General features: G+C 37.6%; 1 protein-coding gene across 1 annotated transcript in view; it reads right to left on the reverse strand.

The window, feature by feature from the left end:
* LOC104624309 (rho GTPase-activating protein 7-like) overlaps positions 1-16,246 on the reverse strand; it is a gene marked incomplete at its 3' end in the record, with an annotated part of 67,945 nt that extends 51,699 nt beyond the window's left edge. The window contains exon 1 of the mRNA XM_010291647.1: positions 15,197-16,246. Coding sequence (XP_010289949.1) covers positions 15,197-16,246 — 1,050 coding nt within the window. The remainder of the gene's footprint in view (positions 1-15,196) is intronic.
* Between the last annotated feature and the right edge of the window lie 3,656 nt (positions 16,247-19,902).

Below are 19,902 nucleotides of genomic sequence, written 5' to 3' on the forward strand. Positions count from 1 at the left end.
TCACAAAGCAACTGTTCCACACATTGCCAAAAATGATCAAAACCACTGCCACATAATACAGATGCATACAGCATGAGGACTCCCAGAGAAAGGTAGAAGTTTTTAATGCTTTGGTCATGGCAGAAAGACAAATTTCACTATTTGTCATGGAGTAATGGGAACCACTCAGGCAGAGAATGACCAACAATGTAACGAAGTGGATGCCATAGATTCCTCTTCACGCAGAGCCTCCTTGTGCATTACTGGGTTAAGTCACAGTCCACATTTGCTGTGCCTGCTGGAATTGTGGCCTGGGTGTAAATCTCAGTTGGTGTTAAATAAGAGAGAGCATCCAAGTTAGATAGATGGCCCAAATCCAACATACCCACTATAAACTATACTTACTATTACACAATCCTATGCACAACGGAGTTTTTTCCCTGTCTGTACAGAATTACATTTCAGATTGAATCCAAGTACTGTACACCGCTGAATCAAATGTTAGGCTTCACAATAAACAAAGACAGAATCTTTAAATAAACTGTAGACTAACATTTCCTTTGCATTTTTTATTAACTTCCCCCCACAGCTGCCTTGGGATGACCAGAGCAATAATTTCTAGATGCTGAATTTCTCTTTTGTCTTGAAGAACCTGGGGTAATACCAGGGGTAAAACCATCCCTATTTTCAGCTCCCTTACCACTTGGTGTTTAACAATCCCACAAGCCATTTTTGGTGAAAAATGCATTCCAAGAGGGAACAAATCAGCTAATTTTATTTTAGTCTGCTCATAACACTTTCTATTTCCCCTGTACAGACAAACCTTGCCTTTGTAGATAATACTTCTGTCCTTACCAAAGACTGAAGCTAATACTAATGGTAATGGTGGGAGATACTATTTGCTTACTATAGGGTCCTACTATTGAGGGCCTACAGAAGGTAACCAAAGAGTTCCCTTCTACTACAGGCAGTAATTGAGAAAAGCAAAAGAAATCTAATTGTGTCAGAGACAAAAAATCCCTAGTATACAAGACACAGCCTCTCTCTATTCCTACGTCAAGCACACATTAAGGGCAGTTTAGTGCTCATACTGCGTAATATTTGCTATTTGCTCACTCATCGCTTGTTCAGACTGAGTTTGATTATGCTGGCATTATGTTCTCTGTCTAGATCCCCAGTGATATACAGTTTGGTTTTCAAAAAAAGTTTTATGTTGAAGCAGAATAGGACACTGACTTGTAAAACACTGGGAAATGCACATCAGGAGGATGCATTCATGGAGAGCCGAACAGCTGGCCAAGAGAATGAGCACATTACCACAAGACTACTGGGAATTAGCGAGAGAACTAGAAAGCACAAATACAGGGAGAAAAATATTCTTAACTAGTTTTACGTTGGATCTGATATATTTCAGACAACTGAAACAAAAACTGTAAAAATCCCAAGAGACTGCCTAGTTTGTTTAAGGGGCTAAATTTTAACCTCAAGTGAGAAACCCAGGTTCTTCTACCAGGGAATATTTATCAAATTCACCTAAAACAAAACTGTAATGTACCGATAGCTTTTTAAAAACCTGTCTTCAGAAGATTTGTTGGTAGCTAATATTGTCCAGTCATAACAGTTATGTATCTTGCAGCCAGTTTGTTTGGGGTAGAGGATAGAGTCGGATGTCTTCACATTGCAAGTGACGGGAGTGTACAATACTGTGACTACATCTGATAACTAATTTTTCAATTCATACCTCTTGCACTGTGCAGATATTCCCTGGCTATTGGCAAGCCTAAAATACGGTTCTTCTTTTTGAAGCAATGCATTAACATCTATCAAATCAGCCGTGCAGCTATCAAATCAGACAATCCACATTGAATCTCACTATCTCATATCATTCATGATGTCGCTTATCATGCATTATATCATATCAATCAGCAAACTCACTTCAAAAGCATGTTCCTGGCACAAACTAAAACACTACAGTGCATATATGCCTTAACCCACTAGCACAAACCTAACTAAAAAGGCCCCTTCAGCCAAATGTAATGAACACTAAGGCAGGTAAAAATAGATAAGGCAGAAAAAAATGCAATTATAATAAGAATGGCAGATAGTTTTTTTTATTCTTTAAGAAAATCAGACTGCTGGATCTCAAAGAGGAAGCTTTTGACACCTGCCTTTTACACCAAGCTTGTTACTCACAAATACTATTTTGGTAGACGGGATCAAAATACATCTAAGCGTCAAATAAAAATCAGCCCCTATGCTTCTTGAAGATCCTCAGTGTGCATAAAAGCAAAAGTAAAATGTATCCACAGAACAACCCAGGAACTGCAAACAAAAGTTAAACTTGTGTACCGTGACTCTGTTCCTGAGCTCCTTCCTCTTTTTCTGTCTCCCAGGAATTGCTTGTGTTGCTTTCTGGCCTGTGTATTCATACGGATACTCAGAAGGGATATTCAGAGTTACAGACAGGTTGCTTTGTATTTTAAAGGACTAGTTATTTCAAGATTCAGTGGGGTTTTTTAACCTTTTTTCTCCCCCTGCAGTTGCAGAACTATGAAATTAAGGAAGTACATCTGTACTCAAAGAAAAGCCAATTAATTTCTCAAGTGACTATTTTCTGATTAAAGTCAGTACTCTAATAGTAATTAAAACAACTGGAACAATAATTAAAACAAGCATATATTTTCAGCTACTGTGTGAACTCCTTCAGTCTGTGAACTCCTCTTTCCTTCCCTCAAGTGACATGCTTTAGCAACAGTAAGATGACATCATTAGAGGTCACAGGCAGAACTTCAGAGTTTGACAAATGGGCTATAATTGAGCTACTCCCCCTTTGGAGAACACAAAAATTTCATAAGTTTTTACAACAGCACTTTCTTAAAGCAGAGGTCGGTGGAAAGCATAGGGATGGAAAAATCTGTTGCTATTTCAGTTGTGTATCTGGTAAGATGGAAAATTTTTCAAGTCTACACAGATGGTAAATAAATTTCTGCTACATGAGGCAGTTCCAGGAATAAAGAAATTTTCTCAAATAACAAGTGCCAAATTTTTTTTTTCCATAAGACTTATTTTTAACTTTCCCAGGGACTTGTTGAGAGAGCTGGAGAAGTGTCCTTTCACCTTCAGAATCCTGGTCTAAATCCAGAAATAGCCTCTAATGTTGCTCTCGGCATAGACGAGTTTTCTTTACACTTTAAAAAACGTTTCAAAGCAAAGATCAAAGCTCGACAATTATACTTTGCTGCTGGTAAACACTCCCTCTGAACACAGCGGCTAGAAAATAAGAAATTTCTATTAAAACCCTAAGACAATCATCAATGACTAACAGTGCTGACATTTAAACTGTCATTATCACGCTTCATGACGCAATGCTGTTGACACAAGGGAGCTTGTCCTTCATGGACTAAGCGTAATGGAAAGGACAGAGAGGGAGCCCAGAATTGGAGGCCAAGTCACTGCAGACTATACCTGCTAAGGAAGCTGTGAAATAGGTACAGAATCATTAGGGTTTTGTCAGACTCATAAATGGGTTTGAGTAGAGATTTTACGCAACTGGAGAACTGAATGCTGGACAAGGGGACTGGGAACTAATACCACTACTACACAACTAGCTCTTGAGGGTGTTTGGGAGCACTCTTCCCCTCATACCAAAGTGGAGTCAGAGTTGTGGAAGTTGCTCACCCTTTTCTCCCACAGCTTCATATTCCCTTCCTAATCTGTTCATGCGACTGCACAGCTCTGCTTGGCTGCTGCCTTGAGCCTGTGAAATGATGATGCTTGCAAGGAGAAAAAGACACAGCATTCGTCTGTCACTGAGTGATCTTTCCCTTACATACACATAAGCTCCAAAAGGTTAAAAAGTTTAATACTGCCACACCAAGCTTAGTACATGAAAGGGGTGTGTGTGTGTGTGTGTGTGTGTGTGTGTGAAATCAAAACATTTCTGAAAAGGCAGGAGTGAGGGGGAAGAATTAGTGATCTTAATACACTGACTGGAAGAGTACAGGTAGGATGAAGAAGGATTATTTTTTTTTTGTCTCACAGAGAGTATGGATGACCTAGAAAAAAGTAATTGACATTCAAATCTATGCTTCTGTTATTCTCCCAAAAAAACAAAATTAAGGAATATATGTATTTCTTCTGAAGCTGATTAAAGCTGATTTCACCACAGTCATAACTATTTATAGGCTTCAGTCTGCAAAAACACAATTGATTGATTTAAAACATATATTGCAAAAGAACCTACAAAAAGAATTACAATATGACTTCTCTGAAAGCTTAATAAATGTTTGTGAAATGTGCTAAATTACAAATCCTGCAGAATATTTACCCACAAGAATATTAATCAAGATACAGACACGGATGAACTCTCTCATTTAATGAGAAATGAGCTGAGAAAACTTTGTACAATTAAGAGTTGAATGATCACTTTACATGGAAAAAAAATTTATTTTCACCTACTTATTTTCCAGCCCTATCCCACCTATAAGATGGTCTGTCAACACCTCTGTCTTCTTTGTCTTATTTCTTCTCTTATCCACTCCCTAGCTATTTCACTTCCTATATTAAGTATAAAGCCTAACCAGGACAGTGCTCATCTTGTCATCATCTATCAAGCAGTAAAGAATATTTGTAAACAGGTGAGTTTACCATGCTAGAATATATTCAGCAGATCTAGTGAGGTGTGATGTACATGTACAGTCACTACTAAATTTGTGAGATAAATACAGCTTGGCATTTATCAGAAAAGTATAATGTTTCAGAAAATTTGGACGTAGGAAATTAGTTGAGTTTACATTCCCAAATTTTTGCTTGTAGCCATGCTTTTCCATTTTCAATACAGTAAAGATGTCAGCTTTTAAAATATTTTGAAGCTAAAATTACATGCCACGATCTTCAGTACTGCAGAATTTTTTCATGTATTTCATGCCTTCATATCAAACAGCCATGAATCACATATCAGTGATTATTAGTGCATGCAAACCATCTTTTTTTAAAAGGATGAGGATACCACTCAAGATATTAAATCATGTAGTACAAGAAGAGAATCAGCTCCTTAAAGATTTTTTTTTTGAGTATATTAAATGATAGATTTTATGTTAAAGCAAAACTACCCAAATGATTAAGACACTCAGGTTATCCAAATAGAAACCTTTGTTTAACTGAATCTACTGTGTGCAAAAATGGTTGGGAAGGAGGTATCTTGCAGGAAAGGATACATGAACTTCCATTTGACATAAATATTTTACATAATGTATTTGCTATTCTAATTCTGATGCAAGATGAGACAGCAAAAACAATGTGAAACTTAAGATAAAGTTATTGCTATATACATAACACTTTATTGAAGGACATCCTCATGTTGCAGTGAGCCAATTTTTCATGAATTCAGTGTGCATAAGCCAAGTTCCTTATGTTCCATTGTTGTAAAAGCATTAGACATCAGCTGCAACATAGTTATGAAGGAGAGCAAGGATCTGGTTTATATTTGCCATACATTTACCCCAGTGCACACAGACACTCATGCATACATATAGAGAGAAGCTGTACTGCTGCCTGGATTTTTTTCATACGGGGAAGAATCTCTCTCTAAATTTGAATTCATAACCATTTTAGGCCATATCCTCTGGAGCTTGGATTAGTTTTTGGCAGCAGAAACTGTATTGTTTAATTTCGTAAAGCCATATTCAATACACCCTATCTGTGGCATAGACCCCCTTGCCTTTACAAACCGCCTATGTTGCCATGAAGGGAGAGCAGTAAAAGGACATAAGCATGAGCAACACATTTTTAGGTGTTTCAATCATATGTACTACCATGAAGGGAAGCAAGAAAAAATAACAAAACGGAGCACCACAAACAAAAAACCCTATGGAAAACACTTTGCAGATGGGTCCCACCCTGCTGCAGTTCAGCCCACGGTGGGGTTCTCTCTGCTCGTTTGCTTTCAGCTACCGTGTAGGAATTGGTCAGATACTATTGGACTTACCCACCACTGTACTACTGCGGCCGAAGACTCCTCGGTAACGGTGGCAAAGACCTCACTGCTGCAAACCTCAGCCCCCAGAGCTGGCCAGGGTGGGCTGCTGGTCTTTGCCTCCTCCTCAGGCACAACGCCACTAACAGAAAAGCTTTTGCTTTTAGCACAAGTCATGTCTGCAGTAGAGGGTGGTGCCGAAACCGCTGCTCTGCCATAGCTGTGGCTTCAAAGGCTCTTTAATATAGGCCGGGTGCTCTAACACTGGCTGCCCAGGCTGCCGCTGTGTTCAGTGGGTTTTGATGGAAGCTGGATCGCTGCGCACCTCTCGGATCTCTCCGTTTTCACTTGATTGTGAAAATGTTATGCTTATCCCGAGTGGAAGTGCCAGATGAACAGTTCTAGGAAGCAAAGTCCTCTTTAAAATTTTACTTTAACCAATGGAAAATTGTGTTGTGGATAGCGATGTCATGTAATCCAGAAGGTTTTGCCTAAGTGTTTTAATTCTACTTCCCATTTGCCAAGCTGTTAATTATTTTTTTGCGTACTATGCCCATTCATTTCTTCCAAGATGCTTCCCTCAAAATTGTGGTGTTAATTACAAATCTGATGTGGTCATTGGTCCATTTAACCTGACCTACCACTGAGAATTTATAGACTACAAACAGAAAATAACGGTCCCTCTCCAATCAGAACTTTTTAAAGACTAATTTTAAAAACAAACAAAAAACATTTTAAAAGTTTTCTTCCAGCCAATTATTGCAAACCCAGACAAAATTAGAAATTTCTGAGTATAAACTGCATGAAACTAAAGCTCTCTACGTTGGTTCCTGGAAGCGTGTAATATCACGTTGGTGAAGCGATAGTGTGTGACTATGAACCGTGTATAAATACAAATACTTTCATGACCATTTTAGGTAGCTGAACTCCAACTAATGCATAACTTGATGTGCAACAGTCTCTTGGTTTGCAGTCTAGACAACGCTGGCAGCCTTTAAAATTTATTGCTGAACACTGTCACAAAAATGTGTCAAAGTAAAATTTGCATAAAGGTTATACTGTAATGGCCTGGCAACCATCCCATCCTGTTCTGAGCTTGTTTTAAATACTTTTCAGATTGTTTGAAATACATCATACTTCAGTCCAAACACAAAGGAAGTCTGTGGGAAAGCATTCTTTAACTTCCCAGATGGAGATAATATTTATAATACATATTTTTGTGAGAGCAACAAAGAAAATTCATGGTCATGTAACAACAATAATAGGAGGGCTCTATGACCACCACTTTCTAGTAGTTACCATAGATAATATGCATGATTTAAAAAACTTAGATCCAACTGTTTTAGTCCACTTATATTTTTGAACCACATCTTCATTACAAATGGTAAATTTGGGAAGCAAGTTTTGAATGCAGAAAAGAGAAACAAATATTCATGACAGCCAAGAACGTTTCAGTTTTTTTAAAGAAATCATACTATTTGTTTTGCTTTACTTGCAGCTCTTGCCAGATACTTCCCAATACCCTCAAAATTATGACCATTTAATAGCAATGTGCAAATGCAGCAAATTCTTTGCGGTGAAGCAACTGTGGATCTCAGTAATAGTTGCCCACTGTACTAATACTACAGACTTAAACACTGAGACATGTGGGTAGCAACTAACTTTCAAAAAGCTGCTGTGGCTTAGGATCTCTCATTAATTTTTGATGCTGTTCATATTCACATTATGAGTTTGGAAAAAACAGATCCATGATCTTTGCTAAAATCTCTAGAAAGTTTGAAAAACTTTGAATAACCTTTAGAAAGTCTGAAAATGACAGGAGATGCAGAAGTGGAACAAAAGTGAATCCAAATTCCATACATGATAAAATAGATTTATACTGTTCAAATGATCATCTTTAAAAAAGAGATTATCGGATTTCCAATATTTGTATTTGCCATTGTTCTTCAAAAAACTAAGAAAACCCATTCCCTAGATACCAAGATTATATTTTTCATCTCCATATATGAAAACAAAACTATTCTGGCATAAGTGCAGGTCTGAATCGTACAGGAAATATAGTTAGAGAACCATATGATTTGAAAGTAATTTTGCTGTGATGGTGCTTCTGTAGTCTCTAAAGTTACAAATTATTATAACACCCAAGTTCAGCAATGCACTTAAACATACTGTAAGAACACAGTAGTTCCACTGATACCCGTTGATAATTTTTAATGTCTAGATTTAAGCAATGAAGCCTTGGTCTCCTACAACCATCCAAACAACATTCATTGCTGTCCACATTTTCAGAATTTCTAAAGATCATTATAATCTGAGGATGCAGGTTTTTTTCTTGATTGTTGGATTGCTCCGCTAGAATATTAACAGGACAATTATCTTTAAAAAATACTCAATGGGAAAATATAAAGTGTGGAAAATGAATGCATTTATACATCATATTTTGCAAAGGTGCAATTGAAGGTAATTGACTTTGAAAATCACCAACTTTTAGAGCTGTCATCTTCCTCTAGCTGATGTACATCAGAAAAAGGTAAATTCAATTCCCTATGACAAAATCAGGATACAGCAAAACGCACATTTCCATTTTTAATTAAATTTTCCTGGACATTCCTGTTGTTTTTATTCGTACTTTTATCTTTTATGCTTTTCTTTCCTATGCTGACCTGAGTTATTGCTACAATGCAACACTAACAAGTGTGCATTGCTGACAAGCCTACATATGCCTACATACTACTACTAATGTAGTAATAGTTTAGACTGGATCCTCACTAAACTAGCTTTTATTAAAAAAACCCAAAACCTTAAGGGTCTTAAACTAAATGAAAAATTGGTATGAAAAAAGAATTAATCATTATGTTACCTTACTCAACAGACAGAATTGAGGTAAAGGGAGACTAAGATCTCAGAAAAACGTATTTGTGACAGGTCTGGGAACTTGGTCTCTGGTATTTTAATAGCAATAACATAAGAAAAAGATCTAAAGTGTTGGATACTATTGTTCAAAACAAGTTCACATTACTTTTTAGATAAGAACCTAATGCTGACAAGTGAGTGCTCAGTTGAAAAGGGTTATGCAATGTAGAGATGTCAGGGAAAAAATTGTAAGGAAAGCATTTCAGTAAAATAGGTAGCTCTTATGATTCTTTTTGGAAGCTTTCCTGCTACCTCTCCCAGGTACCTTACTGGGAGGACTAAGCCAACAGGCAACGATCCATAAGCTTCCTGAGGAGTCAATTTACAGGGAGATACAAGCAGAAGCTCCTGGAACAACCTAACTTTCTAAGTCGCCATAAAAAACATAGTTTTAGCCTTGTAAAACAGAATTTATTACAGATCTTAACAGAAGAGAGTCACCCTTCACATCTCATAGGCAAACATAACACTGAAGTAGCAAATACGGATGGAAAGGCCCAAATTCAATTAAGCGGGCTTTTTTTTTTCCTCATATTAGTGTAATTATAATTGATGAAAGAATGAAACAAACTTTATTGTAACAGTACAGAAAATGCAAAACGATGCTTTAAAAACTCACAGCTTTTTCATGGGGGAAAGGCTCTGCCACAAAGACCTGTGTCACCACAGGTAACCTTCTACCTGGGTTTCTTCCTACATTGACTGCCATGCTTCTGCCATCCTTTTTCTTAAACTAATTTGCATCTCATTGACACTGGCTACTGCTGTCATGCTGACATTAGAGGTGTCCTTAAGTACCCTGTGCAAACCACACACCATTTAATCTAGAAATCTGCATTAAAATAGTAGCAATAATAATGAGCATTAGGAAATAGCCCTGACTATTATACTCTTCAGTCTTGTAAGAATGGCTTTGAGATAACATCAACTGTTTGAAGCTGGAAAGCTTCTAAGCAGGCCACCATGAAGAATTGCAAGTAGTAAGTATTAAAAACAAAAGTCTCATAAAAGAGGGATGAGGAATTCGAGCATGGAAACATTTGTTTACTTCATTCCTTTTTCAGTGACACATAAGCAAGATATTTTAATGAGACTGAAATGCAGTCTGAGATTACCTGGGAAGAGAAACTAATAAAAATTCGTCACATATACTCCAATTAGTTTATCCAATTAGCCCTTTCTAAAGCGGTATTCTAGGCTATGCATTTTCTTGGAAGGAATACATCTGACATAACAAACTTCAAATCACCTGGCACTATACATCAATCATATTCTCCAAAACCAATCATTGTGTATTGGTTTCTTACTTCATTGCACTGTGTGCAGGAAATTTGACAGTCCTTTATAATCTCTAACCTTACAGAATTTATTAATACTTTTAATAAAAAAATCTCCATAGCAAACCAGAAACTTCATATTAGAAGAGAACCCCAGAAGTTTCAGAATTAATACTTAGTTTAGATAAGCAACCAGAACTTGAAATGCTGATCCAAAGTTTGTCTGAACTATTTTGAACTTGATTTCTAAGTCTAAGAGAGTCTATTTTTAGAAGATTTACTCATAGAAGCTCTTTCTATGGACTTTTCAAAAATTGCTGGGACAACAGCCTCTCTCCAGCAACTGAGCAGTTCTAGAACCTGTTTAATCCCCAGGTTAATGAAAATCTCAACAATATTAAGCATTACAAAAGAACACTGCTTTGAGATGCCTGAGAAAAGGGCTGCTTTCAGAGCAACAAATTTTTGTTTTCTTGTGTCATTACAATCTAGAATATAAAACACAGGAGATAGAAAAATATTTCGTTTTTGTTGTGAATAACAGATTTCAGCAAACTATGTTTAACTGCAAGTGTAAAGTCATGCAAATGTACATACCTTATCCAAAGTAAGAAAACAATTGAACAAGTAACCAACAATTTTGACATGTAGTTGTTCATTTGTGTATGTTAATTCTTTTTCTTCTGACATTCAGATATTAAATTACTTTGTATCAAATCAGGCCAAATATACGTGAGGAATGTTTCCTGCATTTACTCTGGATCAAATCAGAATATACTTCTTACATGTTTGTGTATATTCAGTGAAAAATCTGTTTATCTTTTCACATTTTTTTCCCCCTCAATCTTCTGGTACTATCTTGCTAAGCTGGTAGGTGGATTGAATTTTGTTTTCAAATATTAACTACAGCTTCCTGAGCCTTATTAAAAAACCTATTAATAGTAACTCTATCTTTTTTACATGCAGACTGCTTTTCAATACTCCATGTCCTCCTTTCCTTAAATGCAGGGATATTACAATCCCCTATGAATCGAGTCCAATATTACTTGCTGTTATATGTGATGACTTCGGTGTTTCTTTTTTCACCCTCCCCATCATGAGTCACTTTACATTTTATTAAAAATAATTGTTGATATAAAATTATGCTACAGGAGAGAGAAATGAACGGTCATAGTTGATTCTCTAGCTGTTTTCTCCCCATTTATATGGAACAATACCTAGGCATAAAATCTAAGATTAGGGAAGATGAGAACAATGCAATATAGGGAACAAGTCAAAATTTCCTTTGTAAGTGGAGTTCATTGCTGTTTCATTTTTGTTTTAAATTTAATGGATTTTTACTAAAACTATTCAGTCAAACTTCACAATGATGACTTTCTACTCTTTACTTTCATATTTCAAAAAAAACCTTTACTTTACTTTCATACATCATATGAAAGAGCTGTCAGCCTTGTTTTAAAAATAGCATTTACAAAATACGGATTAATATAGGTTGCAACACCACAGCTGTGATTGTGTTTGGGAAGTGAATAGGGAGAACTTACCACGAATCTATATACCTCAACCCACATTTTTAGGCTGATGTTGAATGAAGTAGCTTCTTCATGTTGAAAAAGAATTTAAATTAATGTGTTAGAGTTCTGGTGCATTTGTGCAACTATTTAATATCCCCCAGCAGGGATTTTTCTGGCTATCCCTGAGTATAATGAGATGAGCAAGTTGGAGAAATCCTAAAATGCAGCACATGCAAAAATTTGCAAGATCCTTTACAGGGTAATGGCCATTTTTTTTTTCCATTTTAAAGTCAGTCTATAATAATGGGGTATTCTACTTTTGTTGGTATTCTCTTAATAATGGATGTGCTTCTGGTTTTGCATGATATTGTTCTCTATTATGTTATACATGTGAACATACACTTGACCAGTTGGAATGCCCCAAGCATTACAGCTTGCTTATTAATTTCAAAGATTATTCCAGTCTTTGGAAATACAGAATGTACAATTCTCAAGTGAAGTGACTATTGTAAAATCTAAAATTTACTTAACCCAAGCAAGCATACAGGAGGGTCTAGCTGGTAGCCACATAGAGTTAATCCACTTATGCTTCTGCTGCTCTGAATCAGTAATAACCATCAACTTCATGCTGTAGATAAACTGAGTTGATTATCAGTCAACAGAAAAACAAGAAAGCTTGATTACTGTGGGATCTTTCAATTAGACCTAACATCATTAACTTCTCACGATTAAATTTGGGTGCTTCCTGTTTCCAAGCCTTAGGAAGTCTTTCTGGGAAAGCAAAGGAAAAGTCAGTGCCATGTATCAACCATCCGAACCCTGGTTACTTGAGAGAGCAAACAATGCTGTGACAGCTGGACCTGTTTGCAAAAAGTATCTTCAGTGTCAGTACATCCGTCACGACTAAGGCAATTTACTGAAATGGAGCTAGTGCTGGTCAAAGATGTTACACTTTAAGTCCTTAAGCCTTCAAACCTGCATTCATCTGCAGAGCAAGCATAATAGATCCACACTGTCTCACCTCAACCTTGATTTGAAGACAGTAGATCTAAAGATAACAGGGGAGGTCATGCTCTGTGGCCACAATTAAAAGCAGTTTAAAATATGTTAACAAGGAACAGGTTTTCAGAAGAATTTCGTACTAGCAAGAGCAGAATGATGTCTCCTCAAAGGTCCTAAGATGTTAGCTATCATGGAAGTACCTCAAGTTCAGCACCTTTCTATGATCCCCCAAGGTGCCACCTCAAGGTTTTGGTGCCCAAATACCTTTAGCAATTCATCTCCGTGTGCCTTTTCCCATATTCTGACCTCTATGAGCACATATTTATGTGTAACTATAATTGACACTGAGCATTAATCAGACAGTGGTATGTTTTAGGCCTTAACTGCACTGTTTGAACTGCTGACCTTGAGAGAAAAGGTTTTATATACCATTCCCAATCCCTTAAGTCTTCCTGTCACTGCAAAGCAAATACTTGACTTTTATGGATGGATTCAGTTTCAAGTCTGTTGTTTTCCTAATGTTTTGTTAAAATTAAAAGGTGGTTTTCAGGGAAAGTTGGTAAACATAGGCACATTTTTTATTCGAGATTATTACCAATACAGACATGCATTTGTAAAAGAGCGTTTGGTTGGAAATAAGTGATAAAATCCTGCACGTAGGAACATTGTCTGTAGAAGCATCCTGTGAACTTGGGGATAAATAATACCAGAAGCAACAGCAGATCATATCTTTTCCCTTTTGCCAAACAGTTTACAATTGTTGGTAAAGACTTCTTTAACCAAAGCGATATGAGGTCACTCCTTCAGATCTGCAGTGCACACAGCTCTGCAGTTGCTGCAACCACATAACTCTCAACCTTCCTTGAAGGAACTGTTTTGCTCCTTCCTATGCTCATGTCCTTTCTTAGTTTTTCTCACCATTAATCTCACTGGAATTTTTATACTCTGTCTTTTCAAATATTTAATGGCACAAACACGTAATTCTCATGAGTGTACATTTAGAAGATGAGTACGTGACATCAAAACAAGGTACAAGGAGATACATGGAAACTAGCAACGTTGAAGCTATTAAAAAATATAGCCTGGTACATTGAAAGCTAATGTAGCCAGAGTCACAACATGGTGACTGTATGTGTACATAATGGAAAGAAGGTTTTTTCTGTATTTTCAAATAATAATTATAGGACTTTGAAATTACATTATAAAAGTTAATCTTGCTAACAATATGAAATGTGCGCATTAGTATTAACCACTATGCTTAGTAAAAAAGAATGAGATGCTGAAGTGGAGCAGCTGAGCATATGGTTATAATATTCAATTTGTTCTCAAATATGTTAATTTAATTTTTTTATTTTAGACTGTTTTCTACAGGTAGGTAAGTTTAGCATTTCTGGTACTGCTAGACAGGTTTCTGTTTCTTAAATGTGGCTCAGAGCCATACTTACTGCCAGATCAGTTAACAGTTACCACGTTAACTGTGATTGCATGAACTTCCAAAGGAAGACTGGCTTTGAGGGCATCTGAAACCTTTTGCACAAGTTACATACGGCTTCCAACCATATCAACTGAGTGTTAATATTAACAAAGGGTTTACACAAGGAAGCAACAGCCAGGAGCTCAGGATGCTGTGTTGGCATACAGTACTTTAGATGCATGAATTTGTGCTTTAGTGAAACAGCTACTGAGGCACCACAGCTGACAGAAGAAAACCCCACATAATTAATAGAAACCAGATTTAAAAAAACGGACAAAAGAAGCTGGATGATGTCAAATAAAAAAAGACAGAGCAAGTAAGCAATTAAAAATTGGTTATTAGCAAGAATAAGCAGCATAGCTGGGAAAGCCAGACTTTAAGATGAATTCTGTAGTGCCACAGCAGGCACATCTCCTCCCATGAAAGCCAATGGGAGTTTTATTGCCAACGAATCTGTCCATTAAAGTTTTGTAATGATACTCTTCCTTACTCTGTGTATACAGTGAAACTCTCCAGTTGCTTTAAAATTACGCAATATTGTTTCAAACTCAGCAAGAACATATGCTCATGGGACTGAGCTGAAAACCAAAGAACTATTGCAAAGCATTTCCACTCCTTTTTCCCTTTGAAAGTTTTGTTGCACTTTTTCCCCTTCTCTTTTTTCAATGAGGCTTCCAAACCTCTAGACACAATCTATTTCCTAAGAGGGCTAATGATACCTGATGGCAGCAGGATACCAAAAATAAAACTAAACCCATAGAAGATACTTATTCATTTAGCCTCGAACAACATATATAAAGTTATATATATATAAAAAAATAAAGTGAATATAAGGCACCTTCCAAATTCACAGCTCAGCCATTTTCAGACCTTAAAAAAAGCTCATGAAACTTAGTTGTTTTATAAACACATTACTCTTGAAATCATTTGAAGAAAAATCTGACAAGTTATTGAAACAAAGCTGAAGAATACATTTTATCTCCAATCAGTTATGGAATCACTTTCATAAGAAATTGGGGGAAACATAAAAAAACCCAACCTCTACAGTTTATGAGCATCCTACCTTTCTTCTGCGCAGTTTCACTTGACTGTCTGAATACTCTTGTGTGGTCAAATGATCCCTTACATGTAAACACTGGATGTCTTCAGCTGAACAGACATTTGAAAGGCATTTGTTTTCAGGGGCCACTTGAGGTTCTGTGAAACCACTTTCATCCAGACCATTTTCCACTGCCGGGATGAGAGAGCAAGAAGATTGCATAAGGCAGTCGCTGGATTCCACTGCTGAACATAGTTGTCTATCGCTGCTGGTGCATGATTCAGAAGAAATCCCACTCTGTACCACATCACACTCAGACTTTCCAAGCCCATCTCTAAAAGCATCAGGCTTCCGCCGCTGTTGTGCAATTACAGCAGTGTGAAGCAGCTGCTTCCCAGGCATTATAATTTCTTTCACATTTGGAGAGTTAGAAAGATTTTCTTTCTCTACATCCACTACTTCATTTAAGCCCCCATAACTACAAAGCGCCAGGCTTTGGCCAATACTGCCACAACTTTCATCTTCTTCCATCTCCTTAGGAGCTGTGTCACAGCCAGGTTCCTTACTAATATCTCCAATTATTCCAGGTGCTTCCGTTGCCTTGTTACTCTCAGTCATTGATACCATCTGCGATAAGGAGCCTGCTCCATTTAAATCCTTCTCTTCATGTTTTGGTTCCCTTTCTACAGCAGTGATGGGGTAATTAACACTATCCAGGTTGAGTGCCGAATAGTCATCATCGTCATCAGACACATGGACTAGAGTTTCTGTGCTGGCCTCCAGAAAATGCTCCTCATCCTCATGGTTATCGTTTTCATCCACCTCTTTTGAAACACTTCCCAGCTGCTTTGCAGGGAAGCCAATCAGCTCTCCACTATAGCAACACTCTGGAAACGAAGAACATTTTTCTTTCCGGTCCACGCTCAAAACCTCATCTTTTTCCATACTTGTCTGCAAGTTATCAGCTACAAGTCCATGACGACATGCTGTGTTATACTCCGCAGACTCCAAAGCCAATCCCATCCACTGGGTCACATGCTCTTCCCAGCTTTTCTTTCTGATTGCTAGAGACATGTCATAACAGTTCAGCAGCAGGCTGCAACGTACCTTCCACGGAGGACCAGAGGAGATGTCATGGCTGCTGTGCGCTGCTCCAGAGGGAGAGAGGGTTTCGTCATTTTAACATCTGCAAGAAATAAAAAAAGATCGGGTTATTGAATCAACTCCAAATAAAAAAAAAGGGAAGGAACAGTTTAAACAAAAGTGTAAAAGCGAGATAAGACTGCGGGACCAGGACAGGAATTTAGAAGACTGTTTTGTTTAAAGTTTTAATACTTTTCATACAAAACTTGACAGCACTCATAATTCAGTATAACTTTTTTTTCTGATTACTCGCTGATATCAAGTAAACAAAAATGGTATAAACAAGCACATGGGCAGGCAAGTAGCTCAGGAGCCAAAATGTGACAATAAGTATCTCTTCACTATGTCTGTCATAAGATATTAATTTTCATGGATCTAAATGGCATTATGTCTTATGATTGCGTTGCACACAAAGTTATTTTGTATTTCTTCCTCAGCCAGAGGTACCCGAGGAGTGGAGAATTCTGGCTGTTTCCCAAAGAGGCAGAGCAGAACTTGAGGGTTATTCCAAATTTACCAAAGCTATAAGCCACTTATCTTATGAGTAGCTTTGGCTCATTCAGTTGCTTTCATTTTTGTTGTTATTGTTTCACTCTCTATAGGACACGTTGTAATTACAAGTGTTAGATGAAACTGCAGGGGAAATCAGCAGTTGTGTAGAAATAAAAAATACAACCCTAGGAAAACTAATTTAAGCTTTTGGCATATTCCTTGCCTCAAATACGTCATAAAACCTGAAAGAAGCCTTGGTGAATATATTCGGGATCTACTAATGTAAGGAAAGGAGGAAGCCCTTGTTTTGGATGGGGCTCTCCAGAAGGGTGGCTTGTGCGCCAGCGTGGTCAGCCCTAACTGCGCTGCTCGCCTGGACTGTCGGCCTCGTGCCAGAGCCTGCTGTCCCCGCTCCATCACCTAGGTGGGGGTTTTGCGCTGGCCGCTGCGTCAGGCCTTCTCGGCGGTGGCATTTGAGATACATGAAATCTTGTGACATTGCACGTATGAATTAGCACGAAGAAAACACCTCGCATTAATTTATGCATTATAAAACATAATGAACAAGTTCTTTGTCAAGTAACAAACCAGAACTTCTGGCCCGTAAAACATTAGAGGTTCAAGGAGCAGACGCTTCTACTTTTCACTCCCTACATAAGAACTGTCAGCACTTAGCATGGATCTGCTTATTGATTTCAGCAATAAAGAAGATTAAGTACTGAGTTTGTTCTGGGTCATTTCAGTCCACTAAGGCAAATTCTGATTGCCCACCAGGCCGCAAAGCTGCCTTGACAAATCACATGCCTGAAGGTATAAAAGTATTCATCTTGAAAGAAATGCAGAATTATGCCTGTGCAACTGGACCTCAGTAAATTATGTCTTGACAAACTGACTTTCAGGATAGAGTTGTACACGCTCCTAGGTCTTTAACCTTCTTTGAGGATGGCAGGCTTCATTTCACATTCACATTTTCCACCTCTGGAGACTGTGCTTAAAAAGAAAATACATTCATAGGGTAAGAGAATTCCATGCACAAGTCATTAGCGTGTAGGAGGCTGAGGAAAACGGAAAATAACACACAGAACCAGGCCGAAAAAATGTATCTGCTTTCAGAGGCAAAATTTGGTAGTAAGAAGTTAATACAACTTTAAAAGTCTGTTTTCTTTCCTGGTTGAATATGAGAGCAAGCCTAAATATTAAAATGTAAAGTTAATTTACTGTGTAAATTTGCAGTGCATTTACATTCTTATTCTGACTTAATTTCATATTTTTATTCTTCTACTATTTCTAAGTGTCTGTGGTCCAAAATCACCACAGGGTGTTAATCAATAATGATAATACTTTTAACTTCTGCTGTACCTTTTCCTGATGGACCCTAAAGCTCTCCTGAAACAATTAGTTTTAAAACAATTTAAATTAGTTTTACAACACTGTTGTGTTTTGTTTTGACCTCTGAAAAGGGGCTCTATGACTTCTGCTGCCCTCTGTTAACATTGCTTGGAGTTGCACCTGGGTGCAACTCATTTGTACCTTCCCTCTCTCTTCCCCGACTAGAACAGTAGCTCCATATACTTTACAAAAAATTAAACACGGTTACTACAGCCATATAGGGAAATTTCTGACAAAAGTCAAGAAAAGACACCAGTAATATTAAATGTAAAAAGCTAAAAAATACAACTCCCTAATGACATATGTGCATCCATCTATGTAAGATTTAGACTGCTCTTTACGTACAGAAGGCAGGCATTCAAAGAGTTAATGGGTGTGTGTTAGTCTTGCTGCTGCTAAATGGAGTTACACGTGTGCAGAAAGGCGAGAACAGATCCCTTACTGTTTTTCATTTTTTGGATGTGGAGAATTATATTTCATGGGGGATGAAAAACAAATAAATTTTACTTTAGGAACCCCCTTGTTTTACTTGCACTATCACTAGTTTTGGCTGCCTCATAGACTGCAGAAAAAATGATTAAACAGGAGAATATCAAATACTTTGCTTGAAATGCAAGACAAACACATATATGACAAGGGCACGTTCATTGTTCTTTAAAATATGAGCTTATGTTAGTGCTGAGTATGAAAAATTTACCTTACCTAGGCCCCCTCTCCAGGAAGCTTCAGCTCCCAATCCCTGAAATCCCCTCATTCCCATGGTACATGGAGGAGCCCACAGTTTGGTGGAAGCTTACTTTTCTTCTGCTCCCCTTCCATTCCTCAAAGTCTGCATTATGTGCCACAATTCAGCTTAGAAATTCTTTTCCTGCTATAATTGCTTGACAGTTATGGGCCAGCAAGGACCTTTTTTCTCTCTTCTACCTCTGTAACTGGAATAACCTATTTCGCTTGCACTCACATGCAGGCGCACGAGCTGCGTTTTGGAGGATTCACCACTCCAGACATCCGAATGAGTTTCATTACGTACTGTTCACCACGGAAAGAAGCATCCCCCTTTCTCCCTTTCCATCATTAACATCCCACAACTAGAAACCTTTACATCTGGTTTTTCCAGATTTTTAAGACAGGCAGATGAACTCTTAGCAGTCTGTTGAAATGTTTTGTAGAGTGAAAAAACCTTTTCTTCTAGTCAAAGCTTCTGTCAGTATGATACAGTCCACTCAGCTGCTCCCATAATTCAGACTCATATTTTGCTTTTACTTTTCAATGGCGCTAAGCTTGGTATCGCTATTAACTTTCAGAAGAATAAGGTTTGAAACAAAAGATAAATGATAACAACTTCTCCTGGACAAAAAAGTCTTGGTCCTGGGTGACTTAAGGAATATTGGCAATATTGACTCAGTAGGCAATTCTTGACCAAAAGAAATGGAAGTGAGCAACGGGCGATCATGCTGCAACAGAATCCTTTTCAAGTACCCTCTATGATGCTTCGTAGTGTTTACAAAACAAGATGTCATTTTAGATGGATTTTGTAATAATTTACTGCCTGTCTCCTTTCACTGTAATCACAGAAATGAAAAAGAGGGCAAGCTTTCATGTTTGTTTATTTTGGGAAGTTTTGTATCAAGTCTCACGGAACTGATAGTTACTTTGCAGCAGATAAAGCACAGAGTGAAGTGATGTATCAGATGAACTGGTAGGCT

This window comes from Phaethon lepturus, unplaced genomic scaffold, assembly GCF_000687285.1.
Source record: "Phaethon lepturus isolate BGI_N335 unplaced genomic scaffold, ASM68728v1 scaffold3427, whole genome shotgun sequence".
In the NCBI taxonomy this organism is placed as follows: Eukaryota; Metazoa; Chordata; class Aves; order Phaethontiformes; family Phaethontidae; genus Phaethon; species Phaethon lepturus.